Here is a 26,115-nt window from a genome sequence, read left to right as displayed (position 1 = left end):
AACGAGGGTAACTCAAGACATCACCGACGTGTCGAGTATCCGGGACCAAGAAGATTAGACGTAGTTTTTGCATCAGAGAAGCTTTGCTGACACGTTCTTGGCACTTATTTAAAGAAGATTTGATCATTATTTGCAAGGTGACACTGAGTTATTACAGCGTATGGATACGTGCAGCACTGAAACCGGGGCCATAACGCCATGAAAGGTGGAAGAGAAAGGGGGGGTCAGTCACATTCCTTGTTGATTCTCTCAATCCAACATGTGCCTGGGGGAGGTTGGGTTTTAAGGAGGGAGATTAGGTTCCCTGATGCCAGGAAAGATGAGGGAGGAGAGCCTTTGGAGACGTGAGGGTCCTGGGGGGTCTGGGAGCTCTGGTCAGAGTCTGAACTTATTACTGTCATTTTAACATGTACCTGGGACGCCCTCGTCAACACTTCAAAGACTGTTGAGGTTAGTGTCATTATCTTAAATGATTTTTATAAGACATATTCGCTTTCTGACATTAGCATTTAGCTCAAAGCAGCTCTGTGCCCAAGTTTAATCTACCGAAGGTACAGGCTTTTCTTGTGTGTCCAGACCCAACAGTACAATTGATGTTGGCGACACGGCTCTGTCCAAACACACAATACATAATGCTATATACGTTATTAGGCTGTAAGAGTTTAACAATACAAGCTACAACAATAAGTGAATTCTACTTATGCAGGGTAAGTTCAAGGGGAGGTGTAGCTTTGGTGTGGTGCGAGGCAAACGGTGGGTGCAGGCAGCGGCAGGAAGCAGGACTCAAACGCAGAGTTTACACCAACAAAAAAATGTCAAAATTCAAGAAAACTAAAATGCCAGCGGTGGGAACGCAGACATGGAAAACAGCTGACCAGGACCACACGAACAAGATTCAGGAATGACATGAAGACTACAGACTACAATGGGACAAGAGACACACAGGGCTTAAATGCACAGGGGAGGTGCAGGTGATTGGACACAGGTGGAAACAATCATGGACATGGCAGACAATCACAGGAAGGCAGGAAGTGAATCCAACGCATGAAACTACAAAATAAGACGAGACATGAACCCAAACCGAGACAAAGGGGGAGTTACTGTGTGATGTCTCGGTAGACAATACAATAGATATATTGACAATTAGCTGCCCATTGTGTTTGAGAAAGAGGGAAAGCCGACAAATCACAGCTTTCTAATAGAGTTCTTCTATCCCCTCTCGCCCTGAAGTGTATCCTTCAAGCTGTCTCTTCATAACAAAGGACTGAATAAAATATGTGGCACTGATGAACATTAATGATCTATGGACTGGACAATGATGAATCTTGAGGGACTGAGGACCTTTTAAGCACTCCAACGTAAAACTCTGCCTCCTTAACACGATCCTCTGAGGGGGGCAAATCCTTCAGATGGATCAGCATCTGCACAAATACAGTACAAACCAAGGATGGAATAATTCCTCCCAGTAGTTTGACTACAGTAGAAAAAGATGCACACGAACATCTTAACAGGAAAGCTGTCATCCAAAAGGAAAAAAAGGAACAATCCCGGAGGGCTGGATTGCATTATGATGACTGAACGGCCTTATTGGCAGAGACCAGACCGTGAAGGGAGGGGTCACTTCCACAGGCATGATAAACATTTTGGAAACATGGCTACAAATCTCCCACGAGCCTGAGTAAGTCTACCATTTATATTAATAATTAGCCCATAAAATGACAAAAACAAGGATAATCTTACAGAGAAACACAGCAAAGAAGTTTTATTTGATAAAGCAATGTGTTAAAGCAACGACTGAGCGAAAGAAAAGCAAGCAACAGCTGTTCATTATTCTTTTGTTGGACCAACAACTCGCAATTCTGACTCGTGGAAACATATTAATGAATAAATTCAACAGACTGATTTAATATGCACCCTTCTGGTCGCCTAAGTGAGCCGAACTAAGCAGAGATGCAGGGTTGGAACAATAAGGGATGCACAGCGTCGCTACACACAAACACCAACTGCAGTGAACACAAGAACACACAAACACAGTCAGCATTCCCTTCCAAGTCTTCCACGAAACTTCATCTGTCCTCTCTCAAACGCCTGTAAGCCATCTGGGAGGGACCGTCAGCGCTCCGGCCAGTAAATGACATCAGCGGTGATGTCATTTACTGACTTTGGGCTCCCACTGCGCCTCATGCGCCCACGCCCCAAAATACTAGCAGCCCCAAACACAAACGCAAGCTTAGGTATGCACGTCGACATGAAACAGCACCACAACAAATGCCACTGTTGCTGATGAGGTTACTGTGGTTTCCTTGATAACAAAGGATTTTCTGATGAACTCAAAAATGATAGTTGCACAGAGAGGTTCGATGACGATGCACTTTATTGTTGGCCGATGCTAAGGGCGGCTGCATCATTCATGGACAAATGTGAGTTAACCGGCTTTACCTTCTATTTTTACACCTTCTTGCACTTCGGTGGCCTCCGTCTGCTCTTTAGCGAAAGGAACATTTTGCTTCTAAACTCTGCTTCCATCTAATATTTATTCCGTTCCTCTCTGTCTAATAACTCGGTGTGAACGCTGCATTCCTGACCCTGAGCTCTCCAGCCTGGGACTTCTCAGCCCACCCGGGACTCCGAGAAGGTGGAAGAAGAATTAAAGAATGATTTTCCAACGGTGTCCGAGCCAAATTGTTCACAATTTTCATGCAAAACTGAAGGCCAGCACATTCTGTGTTTAAATTCACATTAGGGAGTGACTCCTGGGGGGCCCTCTGGACAACGTATCGCCACACTATCCGTGTAACTTTCTTACATACGTATGTACTTACGTATTTGACAAGCGAACGTCCGTTGAAGTCTGCAGACGTGTCCAATATTATGTTTATCCAGAATTTTTTACTCACTAATTAAAATATTAAAAAAATACAGTTATAGATCTTCTAAGAAAGCGATGTAGGTGTCTCATGTTGTCTTAAAGCCAGACTGCGATGTTATCCATGGCGTTGTGTGTTTGAGGGTTCGCCATCGGGGTGTCCTCACACTGAAAAAACACTGGTATACCTGATAGAGGACGATTACGGTCGAGCATTTGTGTATCCTTGTGCATGCGTGTGCGTGTGTGCGCGTGTTTGCTCATGCGTCAGTCTTTTGATGTGCAGTCTTTTGATGTTTTTCGTTGTTATCAGCGAGATTCCCCTTCTCTTCCTGTCCCCCACAATGCATCGCTGTCTTTATCAGCTTGCACAAGAGGTAGAGAAGTGCTGGGATGTGAAACCTTTCCGTACCTTCTGCTTCACTATCTTCTCTCCCTAAAGTGCATCTCCCTTCCTTCCACTCCCCTGCTCTCATTTAATCTCCAGCCTTGAAATGCTTTTCATAACTTCAGCGGTTTTCTCTTGTTTGTCTAGGGTTTTCAGTCCTGCTGGTTGGGTGAGGGAACTGGCTGGTTCATTTGTAGTGTGTTTTTAAGACAAGAAGAAGTTGGTTTTGGTTTTTGTGGACATGGCATCAAAGGGTCTGCATAATTCACTCAAAAGGGTTTTCCTGACTCCTTACAGAAGTGAAACTTCTATATCTTTTTTTATGTTACAAATTAACACGCAGTAAATGTCCACAGAAGCAACAATTTCAACAACCAAATGACTGTTATTTCACATAGACTCGTACGCTCTGTAACTGCTCTAAAGGCGGTGTTGGGTTACTCTATAAACCAACAGAATCGCTTCATTAAATAGGTTATTAAATAGGTTATTTGATGGAGTGGTATGTGACATATCACTGTGTTTTAAGTAGTGTAGGGTTACCCCTTCCCCTGGGCCATAACATATTATGAAATGCACAGGTTGCTTTGTGCGGGGCCAAGGTCGCGGCCTGCTAAATATTTAAGGAGGGTGTGCAGGCCCCTGCAGCCCTCCCAGATGGAGGGACACACTATAGAAATGGCAAAGAACACAAACAAACGTAGCTCTGGAGATTGGAGGGTGCTGCGGTAGATGGACAGAGCAGAGTGGTTCACATATTAAATGAATGGCCAATTAAAGACGGGTTAATGGTTATCACCTGGTGCTAATCAAAAAATGTCATTGTGTTCTTGGAGTATCTTCCACAAGACTAAAAACTTAAGTCTTCTCCAAAAGACACCTGGAGCTAACTTATGTGTTAACAGATTAACAGAGTTTGCATCCGCGTTCAGAATATGTGTTTAAGGAAGAGGAAAAACACATCTGTGCGCAACGCGATCTGGGAATCCACGACTTATCGTCTGGCAAAAGAGTTCAATTTTTGTTGAGTTCAAAATGTGCTTGTAAACTGGCTACTTTGTGAAACAATCCGGTCGTGCACGTCGCCTCTCATCCCTCCGACTCCAGTCACACAGCTTTAGTTGCAAATCGGACCCGTAAACAACGGCAGATGGAAAAGGAAGTCATGGCCCGGATATTCATTGGCTACACTGGAGCCCGAGGAACATCCGCAGGCTCATCCGCCATCGGGCCGATAGCCCATCGCTTACGCAATTGCTTCTACTAAAGATATATTTCAAGGACGCTTTTCAAAAGTTTGGCAGGTTCAAAGATCAAAAACGAGGTATTTAATACTTTTCAACGACAGTTTCAAAGTTATATTTCTGAAACAGTTCCCACACATGGATATGATACGAGTATTTTTACATCTGTACTGAGGTCAAGCACCTTACAAAAAAGGGTTTGTGTATCAAGCAGAAATTTACATGCAATCCCTCGACGGGTTTAGGAATAGTGAATGTGTATGTGTGTGTGTGTGTGTGTGTGTGTGTGTGTGTGTGTGTGTGTGGGCGAAAGGCCCATGTAGGTGTTCCCCAGGTGTTGACAAAGGGATTAGTTGAGGATCAAGTAAATCTTGCAAAGCCATCAAGTCAACTGCAGACAAGAATCTGTGCACACACACACTGACGCACACAGATACACACACACACACACACACACACACACACACACACACACACACACACACACACACACACACACACACACACACACACACACACACACACACACACACACACACACACACACACACACACACAGACAACCCAACCCACATAAGCAGTCTTACCTTCTGAAGAAGAAACAGTACAAAATCCCAGACACAAACGCACACAAGCATCACTTGGCACAGCAACCACAGGAACTTCAGCCAAAGTCCCACACTGTAAATAAACCGTATTGACTGAACAGATACAAACGTAAACACACACCTTCTGCCAGCGTGTTGTCCTCCGAGTGTCCGTTCAGACTGGACATGCTGGAGATTTGTCCATTTTTTTCCAAAAGCTGAAAAAGACACAGAAGAACCAGTTAGAGAGGTTAGTTAAATACAAACTTTAGAGAAAAAGCTCAATAACAAAAACAGGGCTGAATTAGTGATTTTATTTTCATTATACAATCTTTACCACTTTCATAAGCCAGTACACAGCTGAGGCGTTTTATCAGTGAAGCAGCCTGCAGGAGTGCTTTCATAATGCTGGCAATGAGATTCGCATCCCTTTCATTTAAGATCAACTTTTGGCATTTTTGCCATTCGTGGACGGGTGAAGAGTGTTTGGAGGCAGGCGGGACGGGGAGAGTCAATTCTGAAAATGCGCTACACACAAATCCCTCAATAGACTGAGTCATGTATCACCGCAAAAATAATAATTATAAGAATAACAATCAAAAAGTACAGAGTCATTTTTCCATTATAGGAATGGTGTGTTAACAAGTAAATAACACAGCGTCTGGCTCACAGCACCATATCGGTCCGATCTGGATCCTCTTTCTGGTAGCGACCCGCTCCGACTGACAGCCGCACAATGGCAGGCGGGTCGGAGCTTTGTCCGTCCGGGTCGGGGGAGATGGAACCAGAGCCTCCCCACAGAGCTGCTAATCCCACTAATGGACAACGCGGGCTCCACTCCCATCAGCCCAAGCTCCTTCAGGAAAGCCCTGAAAGATGACACCGCAGAGGAGGCTCTGCCCGGGACGGGCCGGGAGGAACGGACTATGAGATGAGAAAATGAAGGTGAGAGCTGCTTTGTGGAAAAGGGGGGAGGACTGGTCATCAGGTGGAGAGCTGGGGGGGGCAGCTACAGTTTCATTGGATGTGCGGATGGCTGATTTTGTTTGCAATGGCTTCTATTATGCCAAACCAGAGGAGAGATGTGGTCAGACACTTTAACTGTGAAAACATAATACAACCGCGCCCTTTACCCCCGTTCGATCCCTTCCAAGTGCTCCAGAAACTCAATTTTTAGATCACATTATAGTTCTGGACTGTTCCACCAATTTTGCAGCATTAGATCATTTCCATCTGCCTTTAATTTTGACATTTCATGAAAACGAATAACACATGCATGAGTATGTTATTTATGAAAAATGTGAGATCTGTATGTAAGGAGTACTTGCAAATTGATTTTGTTTAACAGGAACCTCTGTACAAGGAATATATTTGAAGCCGGAACAGATTCTCTCACATATTGAAATTAACAAAAACTCATTGGTTAAAATGTTTAGAAATGTTGCCGTAATGTTTCTCCTTTTAAAGCCACCGGGACCTCGGATCAGATTGTGTTTTAGTGACCTCCAGGCCTGCATCCACCCCGCCCAACCCTAGTCCACCTCATGACTGGCATTCCCAGCATTCTTTGCCGACAGCCCACCTCCCCCGGATGGTCACCTTTTGACCACCTCTGTCCCGAAGTTACCTCATAAGCCCCTTCTATCCCCGTCAAAATGCCACTCCCTTTTCTGCCGGTCAAAAATGCCCCTGGTAGTTTCTCACCGCAGCCAGACTAGGGTCAAGCAGAGGCCCGGCAGAGAGGGCTTCGAGTCAAACTCGGCATCCAGGGCGGTCACACCCAACGCTGGGCACGAGAAGTCTGATGACTTGTCTCAGTTGAGGTCACTTGGAAATAAAACAAAAATCCCGTCATGGCGGCAATTGCTTCTCATCTCTGTCGACGGCATAGACCCGTTGCTTTGTTTACTTTAATAGTAATAAAACAATCATGGATGAGGGCCTTCGTCATCATGACTTTTTGCATATTTGGCTTGCTGAGGATTGAAGCAGAGACCCCGGCTCCTGCAGCGGCTTCAACCTGTCAATCACAGTAAACCCGCCCTAAAGCACACTTTATGGTGTTTCTTACTCTAAATGGGACCATAGTTTTGATAATAAACATTGTCAATCATAAACCTGTGTTTCCAATGTTAACTGAGGCACCAGAGCAAGTGAGAAGTTTTTCGACCTCCCTACAATCAGACTTCTTCCTGTCAACGGATGAGTCCCGCCCTGCTTCAGCTTGACATGCTGTGTTGGTATGAGAATTGCAGTTTTTCTGAAACTAAACTGACCCAAGAACTGATAAGTAGTGCGTTGACAGAGCTGCTCTGAATTCCTTATGCAAGTTCCCCGTTGCTGCCAGTATTTTTTTTTTTAAACGTCTGCTTGGTCAACATGGTTTGCCACAAAGACCTAAGAACAGACTTAGACCTGCTGGTCACAAAACAAAAACATCTGTTCGACAAAACAACAGCAGGGTGAAAAAAAACCCACATTGTTTTGTCTTCTGTCTGGTATTCAAGCAGCCGTATCCCGCAGAATTACAGGAGAGATAAATACCTTCCTCGTGAGCAGGAGGTAAACTCTGTGGATGTGTATACATTACATCTGTTATTCAATAAACAGGTAGCACTGAAGGATCCGGTATCTGTTTACACCTCCCGCCTCTCTTCAAACCGGTTTCAACCCCTTTTTATTTGTTCTCGGCTTTCGTCTTCATTTATCACAAGAGGCCAGATAGTCGCAATGGATGATTTTATCTCCCCCCCCCCCCCCTCCTCCCCTCCTCCCTCTTTGCAGCCTCTTTCACTGAGTGTTTACACATCCATTAGGCACTTGGTATCTGTCTGCCAGCAGACTTGTGTGGCGCTTACGGTAATTGCTGTGTCACCATTCAGATGTAACACCACTTGTCTAATGACAATGCGCGGCAGACAGGTAAAGAAACAGCATAAATCCTTCAGAGAATCAGAGAATAAGGCTGGGGATATTCTTTCATCTTCTTTTAGTCACTGAATTGCTAGAGAAGACCTGAAGGCCACCGTGAATTGATTCAAAGCCTGATTCAGCTTACTCTTCAGGGCCGTTGAGCTCCATTGTTGCCCTCAAACACATCAATGAGCCACATTGTTGCAGTGGCTGACGTGTTCTTTCACCGTGATGAGCTTCAGCACAGTAGTTTATTTTGAGGCCGTTCCAAATACTTGTGTATTGTTCGGCGACTGAAAATAGTTATCAATTCATGCCAAAGATCTTCCACAGGAACCAACGGGCTTCAGAGACACAGACAGGAAAGTGAAGAGGCAGATCCAGGCATTGTTGGTTAGGATCTATTCATAGTAACAATAAAAAAATAAAGAATAATCCTCCACCTTCATAGAAGGTGATGAAAGTTCAAGGTTTATAACGGAGTGTTTTTACAGAGTACGCAAAATCTCATTTGTTGTATAAAACTAAGCAGCAGAAGGATTTTTCTTCTTTCCTTGTAATCTTTTCTCTCACTTTAGCACCCTTTCTGTGTAACTTTAACCCTAAATTAGTTATTATTTCTTCCCTTTCTTTCATGTGCCTCCCTCATTTAGGCCGCTTCCTGGCTGCACCTCTCCACTCCAGGAGAGAGACGACCCGCCGTCTCCTAAATCACTCCACAAAGGCCGGCGCGGGAGATTTATATCACCTAAAGCAAACACAGAACGCAGGAGGAGGGGTTTAATGGACGAGGAGAGGATGACGCAGCTGGCAAATCACATCTCAAGCTCAGGGCTTTTGCGTGTGAGGACAGGCAGCAACGAAGAGGCGGGAAGAGGTGGAACTAATCGGCCAAAAGTGCTTCGCTGACCTTTGTTTAAATCGGATCCGCTCAAATAAAAAACAGGACAGAATTGCCTTTTTGTAGGCCCCTGCCCGACTTGGGTAGGGTCGTTTTGGTGTGTAGCCTGCATTTGACTCCTTTTATTTTGTGTCTTTGAGATGGTTTATACAAGTGACTGTCAACGTGGTTTGAAGTCTTTCATTATGGAGATAGAACATATTTAAGAGTCCATGTGGAAACAAGCAGCCATCAGATTTTCCGTCTCACCAAGAATCTAGCTGTACCTTTCAATCACAACAAAGAAAGGAGGTGAAACAGCTGTCATGAGATCACTCCATCTTGGTCATTGCCAGTTTATTGACGCTGACTCATCGAGGTGCTGAAGAAAATGCACAATGTGGAAACTTTAATGCAGATTCAAAATGTCTTTAACTTGTAACCTCACACACTTGTAGAGATAGGAAAATGCAGTTCCGCTCACATTATTTCCTGCTGTCTCCACTCTCAGTAGGAGATAACATAAAGCATAAAGAATCTCTCTGCGGTCGCAGTTTGTAGGTGACAGTTAACCCAGCGACCTCTGACCTCTAAGGTGCAGACATTCTCAAAGCAGACGAAAGGAGGATGAGGCTGTCGAAGGAGGCGACTGAGAGAGGGGAGAGATAAAGGCAATGAAGAGCAAGAGTGAGAGGAGGTGAAAGCACAGATGTGAAGATAGAAAGAGGAGAGAGGAGATGAGAAACAGACAAACAATGAGGAGAAATAGACGGCCAGAAAGTCAGAGGAAAGTACTCCTAATATTTATGGCATTTTAATCATTTTGATGGTCTATTTGTAAGGCTTATTGTTTTTGGTTCATTTTTATTAATTATTAACAAGATTACTTTTACTCATTTTTACTCATGAAGAAAGCAGACTATTACAGGAATAGTTTAAGTCAGCAGCACATTAGATAGTCTTAGCTCATTATTGCTCTACAATCAAATTAATTTAAACCTGCATTTAGACTTATTCAAATGCAATATCAATAACAGAGTGAGCAAGATCTATTAACTAGTTATGGGCAGTATTTAACAAAGTTAGCTTTAACCTCCCCATGGTGATGATGTCTGGCCAATAGAAGCTCCACTCTCTCATCCTCTAAACAACCCTGATAAAGTAGATCTAATCTAATTGCTGCAGGTATTTTCTTAGAAATGTTTCCCCTTGGTCTAATAGGGGTTTCCAGGGCGCTGTGCGACCATCGTGTCGGTCTCCCTCCCTTCATGTCTCCTCGCCTCTGTCAGCCCCCAATCTACTATGCCTGACCCCGACATTCAGTACATACCAAAGATCAAAGACTGACAAGACCCCCAAAGAGCACTCTCACTGATTCCACAACCTTTAGCTCTGCTCAGGTGCTCAGACAGTGAGTACCTGTGCTTCTGTGTGTGTGTGTGTGTGTGTGTGTGTGTGTGTGTGTCCCCAGTCCAGTCCAGTCCAGAGCAGTTTAAAGCAAAATAAAGAAACACCGATTTAATGATAACAGGTCCCGGTTGACTAAATAAAGATTATATATAGATGGCAGATTGGAGCGAGGCAAAACCACAGCATTCCCTCAAACATTTGGATGAGATCACATCTGACAACGTCAAGGCACATCCAGATGTTTACCGGATTTACAACGTGAAAAAGTAAGTTCATCTTCTTTTGTTTTTGTTACACCCTCTTTCCCTCTATCATCCCAGTTGTCTCGTCCTCCTCTGCCGTACACACACACACAGCAGATTTTATACACACTTTTTATGGTGCTGGCTTTCCGGAAGGCAACTGTTAAATTGGTCAACTCTTCACTCGCAAACACAAGCTGGATGTTGAAAAAACTCACGTGTTTGTAACCAAAAGCGAGCGTGCCAATTATTCATTTAGCTTACCTTGAAATGGATGAGTGTTCCAACAGTCTGCAAAGAGCAACTCTGCAATTTATGACAAAAATATAATTGACCAGGTGAGGATTAAAGTGACAGTTTGGAGTCACGAGAGGGTGGCCAAAGAAATTTGCCATCAAACTCTCACTGGAATCCATCCAACATTTTTGGAGATATTTATATGGAGTATTTATTTAAATACTGTATAATTTTATTATAAGGGTCAGTAGTCAGACACATGAAAGACTTCAGCTGACTTGTTATTTGCATTTAAAAGCATAAACGTGTCTTGAATTTGCCCCAAAATTGATTCATTTTCATTGATTGAACACCGCGTGAACTGTGACATACCAACTAAAAAGTCAGGAATCAAAATAAATACATGAAACTATGCTAAGGTACATTTCTGTGCACCGATACTATTGTGGCCAATTTCTGTGTAGCACCGGAAACAACATCTGCCTGTCGGCGCGACAGTCCGCTGTAGTTGACGTGCATGACGTGAGAGGAGGCCCAGAGGGAGACGGACTAGATTTTTTTTTTTTTTAAAAAGAGACTCGAGCATGTGTACATCTGTGTGTGAGAAGAGAGGAAGAGGCCGAGCAGGAAGAATGAAAAGCAAACAAAAAGGCCGAGTGACCCCAAGGAGTCACGCACCTGTTAGCCGCCATTTCGTGAAGACAGATCAAACCAGGTCGTCCCGCTCTACCTACATCAGTGCATCGCTAACCCCGTAACCCAAAGTCTCAATACCTCCCACAATTTGTCTGTTTTTCATCACCCCCGCCCCTTCATCTGCGCGGCTGCTACACTCGAACAGCAAACGGAGCCAAACAACAACAGAGGGGCCTGCGCGGCCGCAGGAAGGACCCCCCAGGACACGATCACAATCAGGCCACACAGGCCAGCGCTTGACCCCCCCCGGGGGGGCTGCCTCTCCGACTGGGTTGAAATAACAAATCCACCCCGCCCCCTTTTGCTGACCCTCCTGTCATGAATCTGTAAATATCTCCGAGCCCCGATAAGCATCAGAGCTGCAGAGTCATATGAGAGAAAAGATGATGACTAGTGCAAGAGGGTGTCTGGAACGCACACAAACGCACACAAACGCACACAAACGCACACAAACGCTTCAAACGTGGCTTTAATTAGTGAGGCATTTTAACCAGACTGTTTTTTCTGGCTTCAGGCCCAAATGACTCAAAGATTATTCCCCTACCACCTTTAACACGGCAGCATGTTTATTAAGTGTATATTCCAGAAGAACAATCTGGTGTTTTTTCTCCCGTTGTGGGCTTCATTTAATTTTTAACACGGTTAAAAAGAGACATGTGAAAAGAATCAGCCTCAAATAGAAGTATGTTTTCCTTGTCTCACTACTTTTATTTGTCTGCCTTGCGGAGCATGAACCGTGTGCACTTTAATCCACTAATGGCATTATCCGGTCTAAACCAGAACCACCTCCTGCTGGTTGTCTCCCTTTGCCAACCGTCCAAGTGAACATCCACGTCTGGACAAAACGGTGTCATTTCTTCCGTTTGTGACCTGTGGTGATGAGATGTCATCACTAATTCACTTGTTGATGCCTGAGCAGCTTCTCTGCGAATAACCATTCAGTAGGATTTGAGGAGGTAGTTGATGGTAAATTAGTCCTTTAGTCCTTATTTTAATGAAGCAATGAGCAGTTGTTTGCAGTGTGAAATAACTTTTAAATGTATTTATATACAAACAGTGTTTCGGCTGATTAATATTTGAATTCACAGAAGGGCAAAGCACCATGTTAACTGAGATTAGATCATCATCTGCAACGCACTTCCCAAAATGTACTGTAGCATGTACCTAAATAGCATGACATGGAAATACTGCAACAGGCCGCTGGCATTGAACAAGAGTACTTTCCGCCATTTTTTTGTACATTTTTCAGGCCAATGGGTTCTACCGTTATTTACGAGGATTGTGATATGTGTACAAGCGTTTGTTCAGTACACTAAATCTCAGGCCTCTGGAATGAATGAATACGCAGCTGCACTCAGGCCACAATTCAGTTTGTCCTTCAAATGGTCCGACGCCCACCAGCAGTGTAAGCACACACAGTACAATACACACACACACACACACACACACACACAACGTGACATCACACATCTTCCCCTGTGCTCTGTGAAGCAGTTGGGGCTCCAGAGCGAAAAATGAAAAATGGATGAGGAAAAAGAGAGGAAGGAGGCAGCGAGAGAGGTGAACAGGTTCGTCGCAGAGGGGATGAGAGCATGCGCCTTACAGCCCTGAATAAATGAGCCCACGTGAGCCACGAAGCCCACCCGCTTAAGGAGAAGGTGCCATTAAGGATCTACAGGGTGAGGTGCTCATTTGAATGTTTTTCTTTTCCTGATCTTCGGAACGGTAACTCTCTTCTTAATCATCATCGGAAGTACCACAGCGTCAGCCGCTGCAACATCAAGAGTCTCATTTATGGGTTCAGTTCAACAAATACATTTCTTGTCAGTTTGATTCTGGAAGTTATGAAAAAAAAGGACAACAAACCCGGTGCATTCTCACTCTGGTTTGCCGTGCAGAGCAAAGAGCTAACAGGTGAAGACAAGAGGTGGAGGCAGAATGGATGAGCGAGTCCACAGAGGCTCGTGATGTAAGAGATGCTATTTTCAGCACAGTGGACACAGACTTTTTTCAAAATCCTGAACCTGAACCATGAGACTCTTTTGTGCCTCATAAGTTCCAACTTACACAATATCTGACACAGCAATCCCGCTGTTTCATGAGGACGGAGCAGAGAGGAGGCGCTCATATCTAAGACATAAGGGGTAGAAGTGTCCAAAATGGAAAACGAGGAGAGCAGAACAAAATAATCAGATTGTCTACAAGATCACAATCCAATTATGCAAACGGACGTGTCCTCCTTTATCATTTGAGTCCCAGAGCCTCCCAGCCTCCTCCTGCTGCACGAGGATACAAGAATAAAAAACGCTGATAAAGACGCTGACGTGTGCGGAGTCTTCCAATCGTACCGATCGGTGGGGGCCGAGGAGCTGTGACCGTCCCCGTGGGGCGTCGTCAGACAGACCAGAGCTCACATGATCCATAGCACATCATTACATCATTACGACGTGACAATGCTCATCAGCGGATGGGACCCCCCCCCCCCTCCTCACAACTCCCCCATCAACGCAGAGCAGCTGATGGCTGATGTGTGTGTGTGTGTGTTTGTGCACGGCAAAAAGGATTCCAACGTGTGGCGTCTTAATTGAATGAAAGTGTTTTTCCATTTTGGGATAAGGCGATTCATTCCCAGCAGAGCCACAGGAAACACGTCAATACCCGAAAAACACGGTTCTTTCTTGACCGTGGCATCGCGTCGAGCCTCTATTTCCTTCTGTCTTATTTAACAACATTAAGCCAAGAGCCTGAACCGAGATGGATAATGCAGAGCGGGGCAGCATGACAAGGCTGTGAGTCAGTGGCCTCAATCCATTGGATCAGTATGCAAAGCTGTGATTTATAGTCACACTGCATACATTTACTGTCTAACACTAAAACTAATGAGACTTGACTCCTGGTGAATTTGAAAGAAAAAAAAAACAGCAGCAGCTACAATGAGATATTTTAGGTAAAAGGTCAACAAACCCAAATGATACATATGATTTTGTTAAATTAAATTATTTTTTAATAAAAACAAGCACTGCAGACAAAACATGTTTTTAGCATTCTGTGACATTTTGAGATTGATGAATTTTGGCGATTTTCATTTTTTCCTGTGATCTCATCATTAAATCGAATTATTGGGGTGAAATCTAATTTGACGAGGAAAGGAACAAAAGAGCTCAGTTTTTTTACATCCTCAAACATGCGTCTCTTTTTTACTGGCAGTAAATCAGAGAGATAGAAGATAGGAAGCTGGTCGGACTAATTAGCAGAAAGCTACTTCCTGCACAAGAAAAAAGACAAAAAAAATCATCATGGAAAGTTCCAGTTAGCTCTCTGAGCTGTGGCAACGTATCTGCTGCAGGACTTTCTGTGTATTTCACAGGACGTTATTCTATTAGTCAGTCAGCTAACATCCGGACGTTCTTTTTACTGTCTAATTTAACACAATAAGCAAAGCTTTCAGAGATATAAATGTATGATTACTCTTTATTAGCATAACGGTAAACTGGGAGCACAGCTCAAGCTAAAACTAATTAAGTCTCTGCTTGTGGCAAGTACAGTTTACTATGCAATACATTTAGTCCTTTAACTGAACTGACCTTTGACCAACGCTCTCTAAACAATGTAAAGATGTGCTAGTTGACACAAAAAAAATCACCTGGAGTAAAAATCACCTTGAAGAACAGTAAATCATTTCACTTGTTGTAAAATGATTTGTTTCCTCGTAGCTTCCTTTGTCACATGTCGATTCTTTGACACCTTGAATGTCACACATGCAAACGCACACTTTGCACTTGTTTCTCTCCTTTCTTTTTACCTGCACCCTTTTCCACTCAACCTCTGTCATCTGTGTCTTTTTTAAAAACCAGGCGGGAGGGAGGACCGAGGGAACAATCGGCTGATTCATCTGCCTTTATGTCACCATGGTGGGCCCCCTCTGGCTCTCTCTCATTCTCAAACTCTATTCCCCCCCCTTTCCCTCTCTGGCCTCCACACCCGTCCCCTCTTCCCCTGCCCACCCCCCCCCTTCCCTGGTGGGTTCCTTCCTCTTGTTTTGGGCCGGTGAGCACGGGGGCCCCCGGATTGTCGCAGTCCCGGCCCATCCTCAATGGACTCTCTGTTTGACCCCTTCCGCCCCACCCCCCCCCTGCCCCCCCGTCTCTCTCTGCTAAACAGGATAATCAGAGCCACAGCAGCATCTGATCAGCTGCAGCTCGTTATGCAGGAACGTACCAGCCTTAATCAGCACACATGACATTACATTACATAACCTGATGTCGCTCATTGGAGTCAGGGGGCTATCTGTGATGTCGTTGCTTTTGTTCATTTCTGTGAAGGTCACCGTAGTAACGTTACCCTTAAACCCTAACCCTAAACCGCAGATTGAGGACCAAAGGGACCCCTGATGAGATTTCCTTTTTTTTCTTCCAGGTGCCTGTCTTTTAACCTCTCTCTCTGCTGCAGAGCGATGCGCGACATCCGAGTTGGGTGCAGTTACAGGTGCGAAAGAGCAGAGGTGTCAAAGAGAGGAGTCAGAAAGACCAAGCCTTGTGTTAAAGTGCAGTGCCAGTGCAGAAAGGACATTTTAGAATCTAGCATGCAAGCTGTTTATAGAGTGTGATCGCTCTGCTCGACATTAATTCAATACCCACATTGGGAACCACGACGACAAGCCCTTTGGACCAATGTTGGTCATCGTGCATCTTTACTTACTAAGACGTGGGATAGTGGCGAGAAGAAGCGCTGATCTTGTATACTGCACTGGTTACTCCGATCTGCTTTTTTGACACACTGGGTCATGCGGGTCACGCTGTGTGCTTTGAGACTTGGCAGGAGTGCTTCTGTGTGAACATCTGCAACCTACAGCGGTCCACAGCTTCCTTTGCTTTGTAGGTCTGGAAAGATGTTCATGTGCATCTTTGCACAAACAGCAGAACAATAATACTTTTGTGAGAACGGGCGAAGTGGACAACGTCTCACAGCTGCCTTTTAAGTAACGTCTCACATCAACCATCACGTGACAAATGCTTGGCAGCTTTATTTTTTACCACATAGACGTGTTTGAACAGAGTTCGAATGTTTTCAGAAAGAGAATCTTACAACATGTGTTGAACACACGTTTATGTCACGTCTGAAAGCTGTTATTTAAAGGAGAGCAGAGATCGCAGTTAATAATTTGTGACATTATAATGTCTGTTTAAGAAAGAAAAGCCTAGTGTTGACACCAGACAGGAAGACAAACATAAATTATTGTGGCAACGTATACACAATCAAATGAATACATTCATAAAGTAGCGAAAAACTGATTAAAGAAACGTATACACAACAAATCTGATTACACAACAGATTACACAAGTTGATTTAGACCAACAGTTGGAGGATATAAAGCAAAAAAAATCTCCACACACGTCCATATAAGCGCACGTGTTGCTCGCACCAGCGTACAATCCCTACCCCCCGTCGGCCAAACTGTTAACGTGACTACTACCCCCCCCCCCTGAAGTTGTAACCCTAGGGGAAACACTGGAGGCTTGCTAGCATCGGGATGTATGTGTGTGATTATTGTGATACTTGACAGAGCTATGAGGAAGGTGGGACGGGGGCGAAGACAAAGATATTGCTAAAATTCCACTGTCGAGTGAGGAGGCTTTTTAACGACTGTGTATCGACTGTGTGCGATGTCACGCTACAAAAACACATCCAAAAGTAAGCGATTCTGCCGAAACACGGCCATTGTTAGTGATAAATTATTCGATGCTGGTTAATTTCATGTGTGTGGAGTGACATTTCACTGGTGGAGTTGGATCTAGTTTTAGCTCCTTTATACGGTGTTGACTCCAGTGGTTGCCAACATTGGGTCGGGCCACGTACCAAATGGTCACAAGATTGATCATTCAGTGCAAGTTAATGGGTTGATTGATGAGAGAGAGAAGTTTTGCTGCACACACACACACACGTGTCTTCCTACAGTAAAACGTTTCCTTTGTGGAGCGGCTAAACGCTCATAGACATCTCAGATGAGACAAGGAGCCTAAACTATACTCACCAACCATTTAGCCTTCCATGAATACAATAAAACAGCACCATGTTTCCTTTTGAGATGTATAGAGGAGTTGAAGAATAAAGTAGCATGAAATGGAAATGTGTGTGAAAAGTGTGTAGAGTGAATTCCAGTTTTTGCAACCACAAACAGACAACATGACAGCGGCTGTTGATAAAGCTGGCAGCACAGTCCTGGACCAACAACCAGTTTAGTCGCACACACACACACACACACACACACACACACACACACACACACACACAGTATCTCCCCACCCATAGCTGGAATCAGAAACGCACAATAGATAGTCGGGCTAGCAGCTTTGAAGCATTTTGTTTCATACATTGCAGTGTTAAACACTAGCGAAAGAAACACTGCTACTGCGATGACAAAAACTCAAAGCTTATCCAAACATCAATGATCAAACGGAAGAAGCCAATTTGCTGAAACTGCATAAACAAGCCAACAACTCACATCCTTGAGAAGAAAAAAAATATCATGAACATTCATGATAGATGTAGCAATGATTCAAATCGCATTCCCGATGTTGAAGCCTTCTGTTTCTTTAAATGTCTGCTTCATTGTCATTGTGACCTTTCTGCTAAAATAGACTAAATCTGATCCACCGACCTCGGTCCCTCAAAAACATCATTAAATCCCATAAGTTATATGAGGCGTGAATAGCGCTGGTTCCAAAGTTTAATTCACACCACACTGAGCAAATTTACACAGAGGTGACAGTGCAGAGTCTGGGTGGATGTCAGCTGGGCCACAACATACTGCACGGCCAATGCACGCTTATGCAAGAGCTCACTGGTATTCTTTAAATTGAGCATAAAATAAGCTTATAATCTGGAATTCTTTATTAATAAAGTCTCACACTGCTCACAGTTTCCTGTGCTGCTACTGGGACTGCAAACAGGCTGCCAGCTGTCAACTTTCTGACATCTGCACGTTTTGGCATATGTTATTTCAAAACAACTTCGAAAGTCCATATATTCTGCATGAGGATTTTAAAACTATATAATAATACATATAACTTATATTGTGTTAGGTTTATATTTGCTCATAATTATAAAATTATATATTTCTATATAAAAAATATATTTTCGATGTGTTTCCATGTCTGTGCTGTGCAAGGCTGATTTCCACGTTTTTACATACTTAAATGCAAATAAAACAGTCCATCTTGGATTGCATTGAAACATAATATACCGTTGCTATTTTTGATTTGGTTATCAAAACAATATAAAAAAAACTGAAACAAACAAAACTGCACGATAAAAAAGAAAAGGCACCATCACCAGTGACACGTGACCCTTTTATTAAATCAAATGTTAAATGCCCCGCAGTCCCTCTCAGTTACCTGTCATTGCTCTCACGTGCTCCAAACCTTTTGGAAAGCACGAGTCGTGACTCTACGCCTCCGCTGAGCAGCACCGAGCTGCGCACCTTCCTCCCTTTTTATGACTGCGGGACTGCAGACAACTCCAAGCATTACTCAGCAAAAAAAACACACACATGGAGGCTGTGCGCTGCACCGCGTCACCGATGCGCACCAAAGTGGCACAATGACGTCAGGTATGCCATGGGAACCGCAGGTAAAATATGTAACTTGGTAACATCACGGGCGAGCCCAGGAAGCAAAGTAAACGAGGTTAAAATGAGCCTACATGCACCCCCCCCCTGCTTGCCCCATCATCGTCTGTACCTTGCTGTCATGGACGCCGCTTCCCTCCTGGGGCGCATCCACCTCCGCACCCTGCTCCCCGGCTGTGGCCGAAGCCGAGGCTGAGGCTGAGGCATCATCCTCCTGGTCCTTCCCGTCCCGCTGCACCGAACTCTGCGCGCCCATGGCTGACGATGACGAAGATGGACTTCGGGCTCAACAACAACAACAAAAACAACAAGCCCCCAAGATGTGGCACCACTGTGTTGACTGAGAGGCGGTATCCAAAGCGTCCAACCGACAGGCTCTACAGTGCAGCTGCGCCCCGAGGATGGCCTGGATCTGGAGTGATGTGAAGAGTGAGGACCAGCTCGCTCTTGCAGGAACGACACCCCCCACCCCTCCTCCTCCTCCTCCTCCACCCGTCAGTATCACATGGGGTGCCGGTGCGCCGCGGCACGCCTTGCAGCATCAAGACGCAAAGTCCACAGTGAGACAAGTGAGAGAGAATTGGTGAATAGAATAAAAGTGGAATCGTTTGAAGCCTCGTTTATCTGTGGAAATGGATGCATCCTGAGGAGTTGGTGAACGGAGTGGTAGCCGTTATGAACCACTGACACTAATGAGGGGAAAGTGAAAGCAAAACCTACAAAACTCCCTGGAGACTTTAAAACCAGACCATTGGAGTATAAACTGAATACGGTATGAAATGAGAACTGTATTGGAATGAGTAGGAGATACAAGCAATGTTATAGAAACACCAATATGAAACTTCCATATACATTTACCATACTTCATTTAATTTTATAACTATTTAACAGATTTTTGCATACAATCTTAGTGGAATAACAGTTTTATGAGCAAAAAGCACTGAGTGCTACGAGTCAGCCATCAACATTTTTACACCATTAGCGTACAGGAATTGATCCTATTAAAAATTCTTAACAAGAACACCTTTTCTATTTAAAGAGTAAGTATCAATACTAACCCATAGAGACATAAAGAGGAAAAAAAACACTGCAATGAAGTTTTGAACATAAAACTTTAAATAGAAAAACCAGTACTTTTCAAATATGTTAAAACTTCACTTCCACTTATTTTCTCTCACTTCGACTATCTCCCCATCGTTCTCTCGGGGTTAAACAAGGTGAAGTAGCATCCGCTTTAACATGCACTCAGATCCGGTTGTGCTCGTTTATCATTTTGGTGGTTATAAGATATATGAAGCAGGCTAAACGGAAAACACTAACAAGTTCACTCCAATCTGGCTTCAGCGCACACATATATATGCATGGCATATACCCACTGTGGAGTGTGTGTGTGTGTGTGTGTGTGTGTGTGTGGGTGTGTGTATTTTCTGCACGGGGAAAGGATGTCATTTGAATGTTGAGCCACGTACCATTTGTTGGGAATTTAAAAAACGTACAAATTACAAACGGAGTGTTGAAAGCCACATTCACACAGGCCTAGAATGTGGGTCCCTGCAGCTGCAGTACGCACAATACATAAAACCTACAGTGCAACAACACAAATACTTTGAATACACAAACATGCTGACGCATATACCATTATTATAAGGGGAGAGCACCTTCCCCTGAGAGTAACTAAACTATTTATGTAAAAAAACATTAAGCAGTTGAAGAGTCAGATTCACAAAGCGTTCTATTGCATCCATTTGACAACAGAGACAACATAAGTACAACGGATGTAAGTAAAGAAGTTTAACGACTACATAATATAATTACCCCAAAGTGTATATATATATATATATATAAATACTTTATAGTATTTTTGAATGACAAAAATAGGTTTATTCAATAGGTGTATTCAAAAATGAATAACGCTCTGTTCAATGTTGTATTCCTTCCTTGAAGTACTTTGTCATTGCAATAGTCCACTAATGTTTACATGCACTCAGATTCTTAACAAGCATTGCCCTGGATGTAAAATGCATTTCCGCATTATAGAAGAGGTCAATCATGCCCTGTTATGCTTCTAGTTTCATTATCAAGACTCTTACCACCAAAACACAGTTTTCAAGTATTAACATGACAGGAATACATTACCAATCCTAAAGATGTAGGCAACATGCATCTTGTCAGCATCAGCATTCCAATATTACTTCATGAAAACCATTGACAGAACTGACTTTGTATTCCCTTAAATCTGGAGCACAGCGTTACTTCCTCCTGAATCTACAGATGCTCGCGACACAAAATGACCTCGCGCTCGTTAGCCGGTATTTTTATAAAATTATGAAATGATTTCAAGCACATGTATTCCAAGGCAGGAAACCACGACGGATAACCAAATTAAAGTTGTGCAGTGTGTGTAGATAGATGTGTTAATAAATGACCTTCAGCATGGCAGAGCATCCAGCAGCTATGCTGAGGTCATGTGAAAGAGGAAAGGGGGGGGGGCTGGAGGAGTGGACTGGTGGGGGAAGGAGGTTCTCATTAAAGTGAAAGCCTTACCGGATATGCCATGGTTTCCGCTCAATAAAAAAGTAATTCATAGGTACATTAAAGGCATAAGGCATGTTCTCCCTCTCTCTCTCACACACAAACACACACACACACACACACACGCACACACACAATAGTAATGGTTTAAGGCAGATGTGAGGAGATGGGGGAGAGAGATTTGAGGATGAACAGACATCCAAACCATAGGACACCTGGCTGCACAGCGAGCGCTGACGGTAAAACCGAGATAATCTCTGACTTTCTGGCACAAGCGACAGCCTACTAGTCCCCAGATGGAGACCACGTAGACCTGCAAGACTTCCCACAGGACTTCCACGTGACGCCAGACGGTTAAATGAGACTGTGAATCGGAGGGAAGTGGCGTGTTTAGCTCAGACAGAGGCAGCGAGTTGAAGAATGTGGCCCACGGGGTGGCTGTCTGTACGTGGGCGCAGAGCCGAGGCTCGCCCCTCACACAGCGGGGGGGGGGGGGGCACTCAAACTTTGTTACAAGCAGCAATTTAAGGGGTCTGCTCCAAAACAATATGGGTAAAAAAAAGGGACAGCTCAAAGATCGATGGACCTAATGTGACATGAGATGAATGATTTCTTATTCTTCTCTGACATTGACAGTAAACACACTTGAACTCATTTTCATCACATTTACTAGAGGCAACTGTCACACAGTCGATCTGAGACTTCTGGGGGGCCCCCCGGGAGTTTCAGACCAGCTGCGTGTGGCGCCTGGATGGTAATCCAGCCTTAGAATCACACCGGCCATTTTACAGCAAACTCATTTGAGTTACACCAACACAGCCATTCAAAGGGACCGGCCCCTCGGTTCTGAAATTAGCGAGTCTATTAAATAAGAGTGTTAAAAGACGAGCGCTCAAGCAACTGGAGGCTTCTAAAGTCAGAAGACTCAACATACACAACTCCATCGTGACAAAACGGGGATTTTTTTCCGGCACGCTGCAGAGCCGTGACAAACTCCCTCCTTGTCGACAACAGGTCTCCAAATCTGTCATCAGCTCAAAAGGATGGGGTTCGGTCTCTCTTTCTCTCACACACGCCGCTGGAGCACTACTGTATAGATGACAGCATTCCTGCAGCCTCTGCAGTAGTTAAAAGAGCCAGATCCCGCCCGGTGAACACACTGAATAACAGACTAGCAGCAGGTGTGGACTGACAGTTATGACAGGTACACACAGGCATGTTTGCTCCTTGTTGCAAAACCAAAAGAGCCCATAATAACAGAGGCCGGCCCGAGCTACGGCCCCCAAGCACGCTTCCAAGCACGCCTGCAGGAATAAAGCTGCATTTGGGTAGGAAGAAAACGCAATAACAAAAGGGACGCTCTATGAATGCAAGTGGAGCGAGAGCGATGAGGGAAATCTTCCTCGCTTTGTTAGCAACAAGGGCTTCGTATTCGTACAAGGACGAGTGTAAGGAGCGCGCACGTGTCACAAGAGATGGCTTCCGCCACTAATCCACTGCAGGGTGGGAAAACACAAACATGAGAGGATTATTTTAAAAACAAACATTTGATCTCTGAGAAATAACCCTTTAAAATACTGCTGGAAATTAGAACTATACTAAATTGGTTATCAGAGAATATTGGTATTCGCATAACACTGGTTAGACAACGTGTGCCTTAGACTTTGTACAACTACTTCAACAGCAGCTTTGGAAAAGCTCCCACTTTCATTTCATTTCATTTCAATTATGAGGATTTACAGTAAAGACCTTTCAGACAGAGATTGCCATTTCTTTTAATAAACAGCTGTTAACACATCACATTTGCAAGAGACAATTGTTTTTCAACACATACAATCTTAGTATCTCAAAAGAAACTTTAAAATGAAAGATCTAAATTGAATGTTTTGGACAGTCAGCATGGTGAAATAAACAGTTATGGTTTTTGGTTAAAAAAAAAAGTTTGTTAAAAAACAAACAAGCCATGCTTTATTCAATTGGAGAGCATAAGACATGTAGAAAATGAAGCACAATTTTAAAATAACATTTAAATGCTATAATTTCCTCCAAAAAATAAAAGTTCCAAAATAAAAATTGAAAGTTCATGAAAACACATGATAGTAAACTTAACGACTTAAATTGACCCTTTCATACAAACAAAACAAACACGGAGGTTCAAATGCATGCAGCCTACGAGACAAACGTGATACGGTTCTCAGATGTTCATCTTTGGCACGTTACACACAGCTTTACTCTCAGAGCTCCTATGGTTTAGAGTCCGTTTGGGCTGCTGGGAGGAAAGAAGGTGTTTCAGGTCAATGATGTGGTGGATGGATCTAGGAATAAAAACCAGGATGACGCTTTTAAGTGTGTATTAGTGAGAGTGGAGTGTCTCCTTCCAGACCAGAGCCTTGGCACTAAGTGAATGCGGTCGTACAAACAAACTTTTACACTTTTTTTTGTTTGTTGTTGATGATGCTGCTGCTGCTGCTGCTGCTGCTTTCTTTGATTGAAGCACGCTCAGAAGAGCCCGGTGATCTCCTCTGTGACCGGGTCGAGGTCGATGTCGTAGAAACAGGGTCGGGTTGGCAGGCCGGGCATGGTGCTCATCTGAGGGAAGCACAGAGAAAGATGGCGGTGAGAAACTTCACTGGCAGAGGAGACGACTCACTGCAGTCAAGGTCCAGTTGTAACCTTGGTTCCATGTTAGGAAATGTTTAATGCCCTCATCATCCTCACACCTAGATGTGGGTTACCCATCATAAGTGGTTTCAGCGTTGTGAAACATCAGCAGCTGGTTCGTATTCTCAGTTTATCTTTAAACAAGAGTCTCATAAAAATGTCAGCAACGTCAAAACTAATATAATTAAGACCAAAACCCATAATAAGTGAAACCTCATATTAAAGCATTTGCCACAACACAGCTGCTGTGCAGCAGAGACTCCGTATCCGCCGTGAGAATAAGACAAACCCCTACAGGGTCAATGACTGTGATCTAGACTCATTCAGGTCTGGGCAGCGATTGATCAACCTGTCGACAACCTACACTTTAGCACTAATGAACTTAGTCAACCCACACAATGATGCCTTTATTCTTACTGTGGACAAAATATAGGAAACAGTCGTTACCTCACAGATGCAAGGCAAAGTTTACACACGATACACAAATCACTGGCAGGAATAGGGTTTTCATTCCTGATGAATTGCGGTTTGGGGAAGAAAGAATTCAAATTGAGTTTTGATATAAAATTCCCTAAAAGAAGCCAAAAGAACCAACAGTTTAAATGATGCGCACGAACAACGTAACTGCATTTAAGAAATGTTCTTAAATAGAGTACAACTGATGGTTTCCTCAAATAAGTATAACATAATAAAGATTTTAACTTTTCAAAGTAATAAATTGATTGATTGGTAATAACAACGGAAATAAATTCCAGTGTTTGAGGCAAAAAGTTACCCACAGCATATTTTGAAAGGCTTGGCTAATGTTGAGCGTCCACCTGGACATTATGTGTTATTATGTGACTCCGACCCCCCTGTGACCAGTCTGACATCCAACGTCTATCCGGGAGATCCATGTGTCGTTTTATTGAGACAAATTCAATAAGAGCGGGGAAAAAATAAAAATAAACAGGCAGCCGACTATTATTCCTACAGGCCCTCTGTGACGTGCACAGCAGAGCGAAGGCTGGTCCCAGGTAACGAGGACAGATCGTGACAGCGCGTTAGCGTGAAATCACATTTCAACTCCAGTGTTTCCTGTGTGTAAAAATGGAAAGATGGAATTAGTTTGTTCATCAATACTTTTTCTCCCATGAAACACGGCCACGTCCTCTCGTCCGAGCAATAAAAAGGAAATCATCTCGCTCATTAGACAGGGAGCGGCATTCTTCGCGTGCCTCCTTTCTTCTGACCCGGAGCAAGTTTTATGGGCCCATTAGTGGAAATGAGACAGGAGGAAGTGACGGCCAATTTCCTGTCTGAGGAAAGGCAGCATTTAAAAACACACACCGTTACGCAACGCTGATCGGACGACCGATCGCCACAGATGACTCAGACTACGTGCCGATTTGAAGGAATTCAATATCAGTGCATCTCCTTTTAATCTAATGGATGCATTAGGAACAATGGTGGCAGAGGAATCACTTAATATGGACATGTCAGAACACGGTTGTGTGATGTCATAACTAGTTGCTACGTGGGAGAAGAATTTCCCACAGAAATCTACGACTTTGATCAGCATGTAGTTCTCCCTGATAAATGATCAATAAAAATCAAGACCACCTCATCTGCATCAGGTGGTTTGATAGCCACAATATTGGGTTCTTTAATGAAAAGTCCCAAGTTTTTAAAAAGGTAGATGAAATAAGTGTGACGACATTTGCCAAGAACCATTGAAGCGGTCAATAGTAACAGTATTTAATGTTCCAAACTAAAGCATCATTGCTTCATTACGCAAAAAGCAGCTTCCTGGTTGTATTCAACCTTCTAAACTGGACTTAAATCCACAAAAA

At 43.7% G+C, this 26,115-nt stretch overlaps 2 protein-coding genes across 2 annotated transcripts in view; both read right to left on the bottom strand.

The window, feature by feature from the left end:
• akap12b (A kinase (PRKA) anchor protein 12b) overlaps positions 1–19,583 on the bottom strand; it is a 32,898-nt gene extending 13,315 nt beyond the window's left edge. The window contains exons 1-2 of the mRNA XM_037448943.2: positions 19,203–19,583; positions 5,228–5,303 (exon numbers count right to left, since the gene is read on the bottom strand). Of these exons, the coding sequence (XP_037304840.2) occupies positions 5,228–5,303; positions 19,203–19,346 (220 nt within the window). The 5' untranslated portion in view covers positions 19,347–19,583. The remainder of the gene's footprint in view (positions 1–5,227; positions 5,304–19,202) is intronic.
• A 3,778-nt stretch (positions 19,584–23,361) lies between these two features.
• The window catches only part of mthfd1l (methylenetetrahydrofolate dehydrogenase (NADP+ dependent) 1 like), a 28,478-nt gene continuing 25,724 nt past the window's right edge, over positions 23,362–26,115 (bottom strand). The window contains exon 27 of the mRNA XM_037450258.2: positions 23,362–24,211. Within this exon, the coding sequence (XP_037306155.2) occupies positions 24,122–24,211 (90 nt within the window). The 3' untranslated portion in view covers positions 23,362–24,121. The remainder of the gene's footprint in view (positions 24,212–26,115) is intronic.

This window comes from Pungitius pungitius, chromosome 20, assembly GCF_949316345.1.
Source record: "Pungitius pungitius chromosome 20, fPunPun2.1, whole genome shotgun sequence".
Lineage (NCBI taxonomy): Eukaryota > Metazoa > Chordata > Actinopteri > Perciformes > Gasterosteidae > Pungitius > Pungitius pungitius.
Note: the sequence above shows the minus strand (reverse complement) of the source record. Positions and strands in the feature narration are given on the sequence as shown.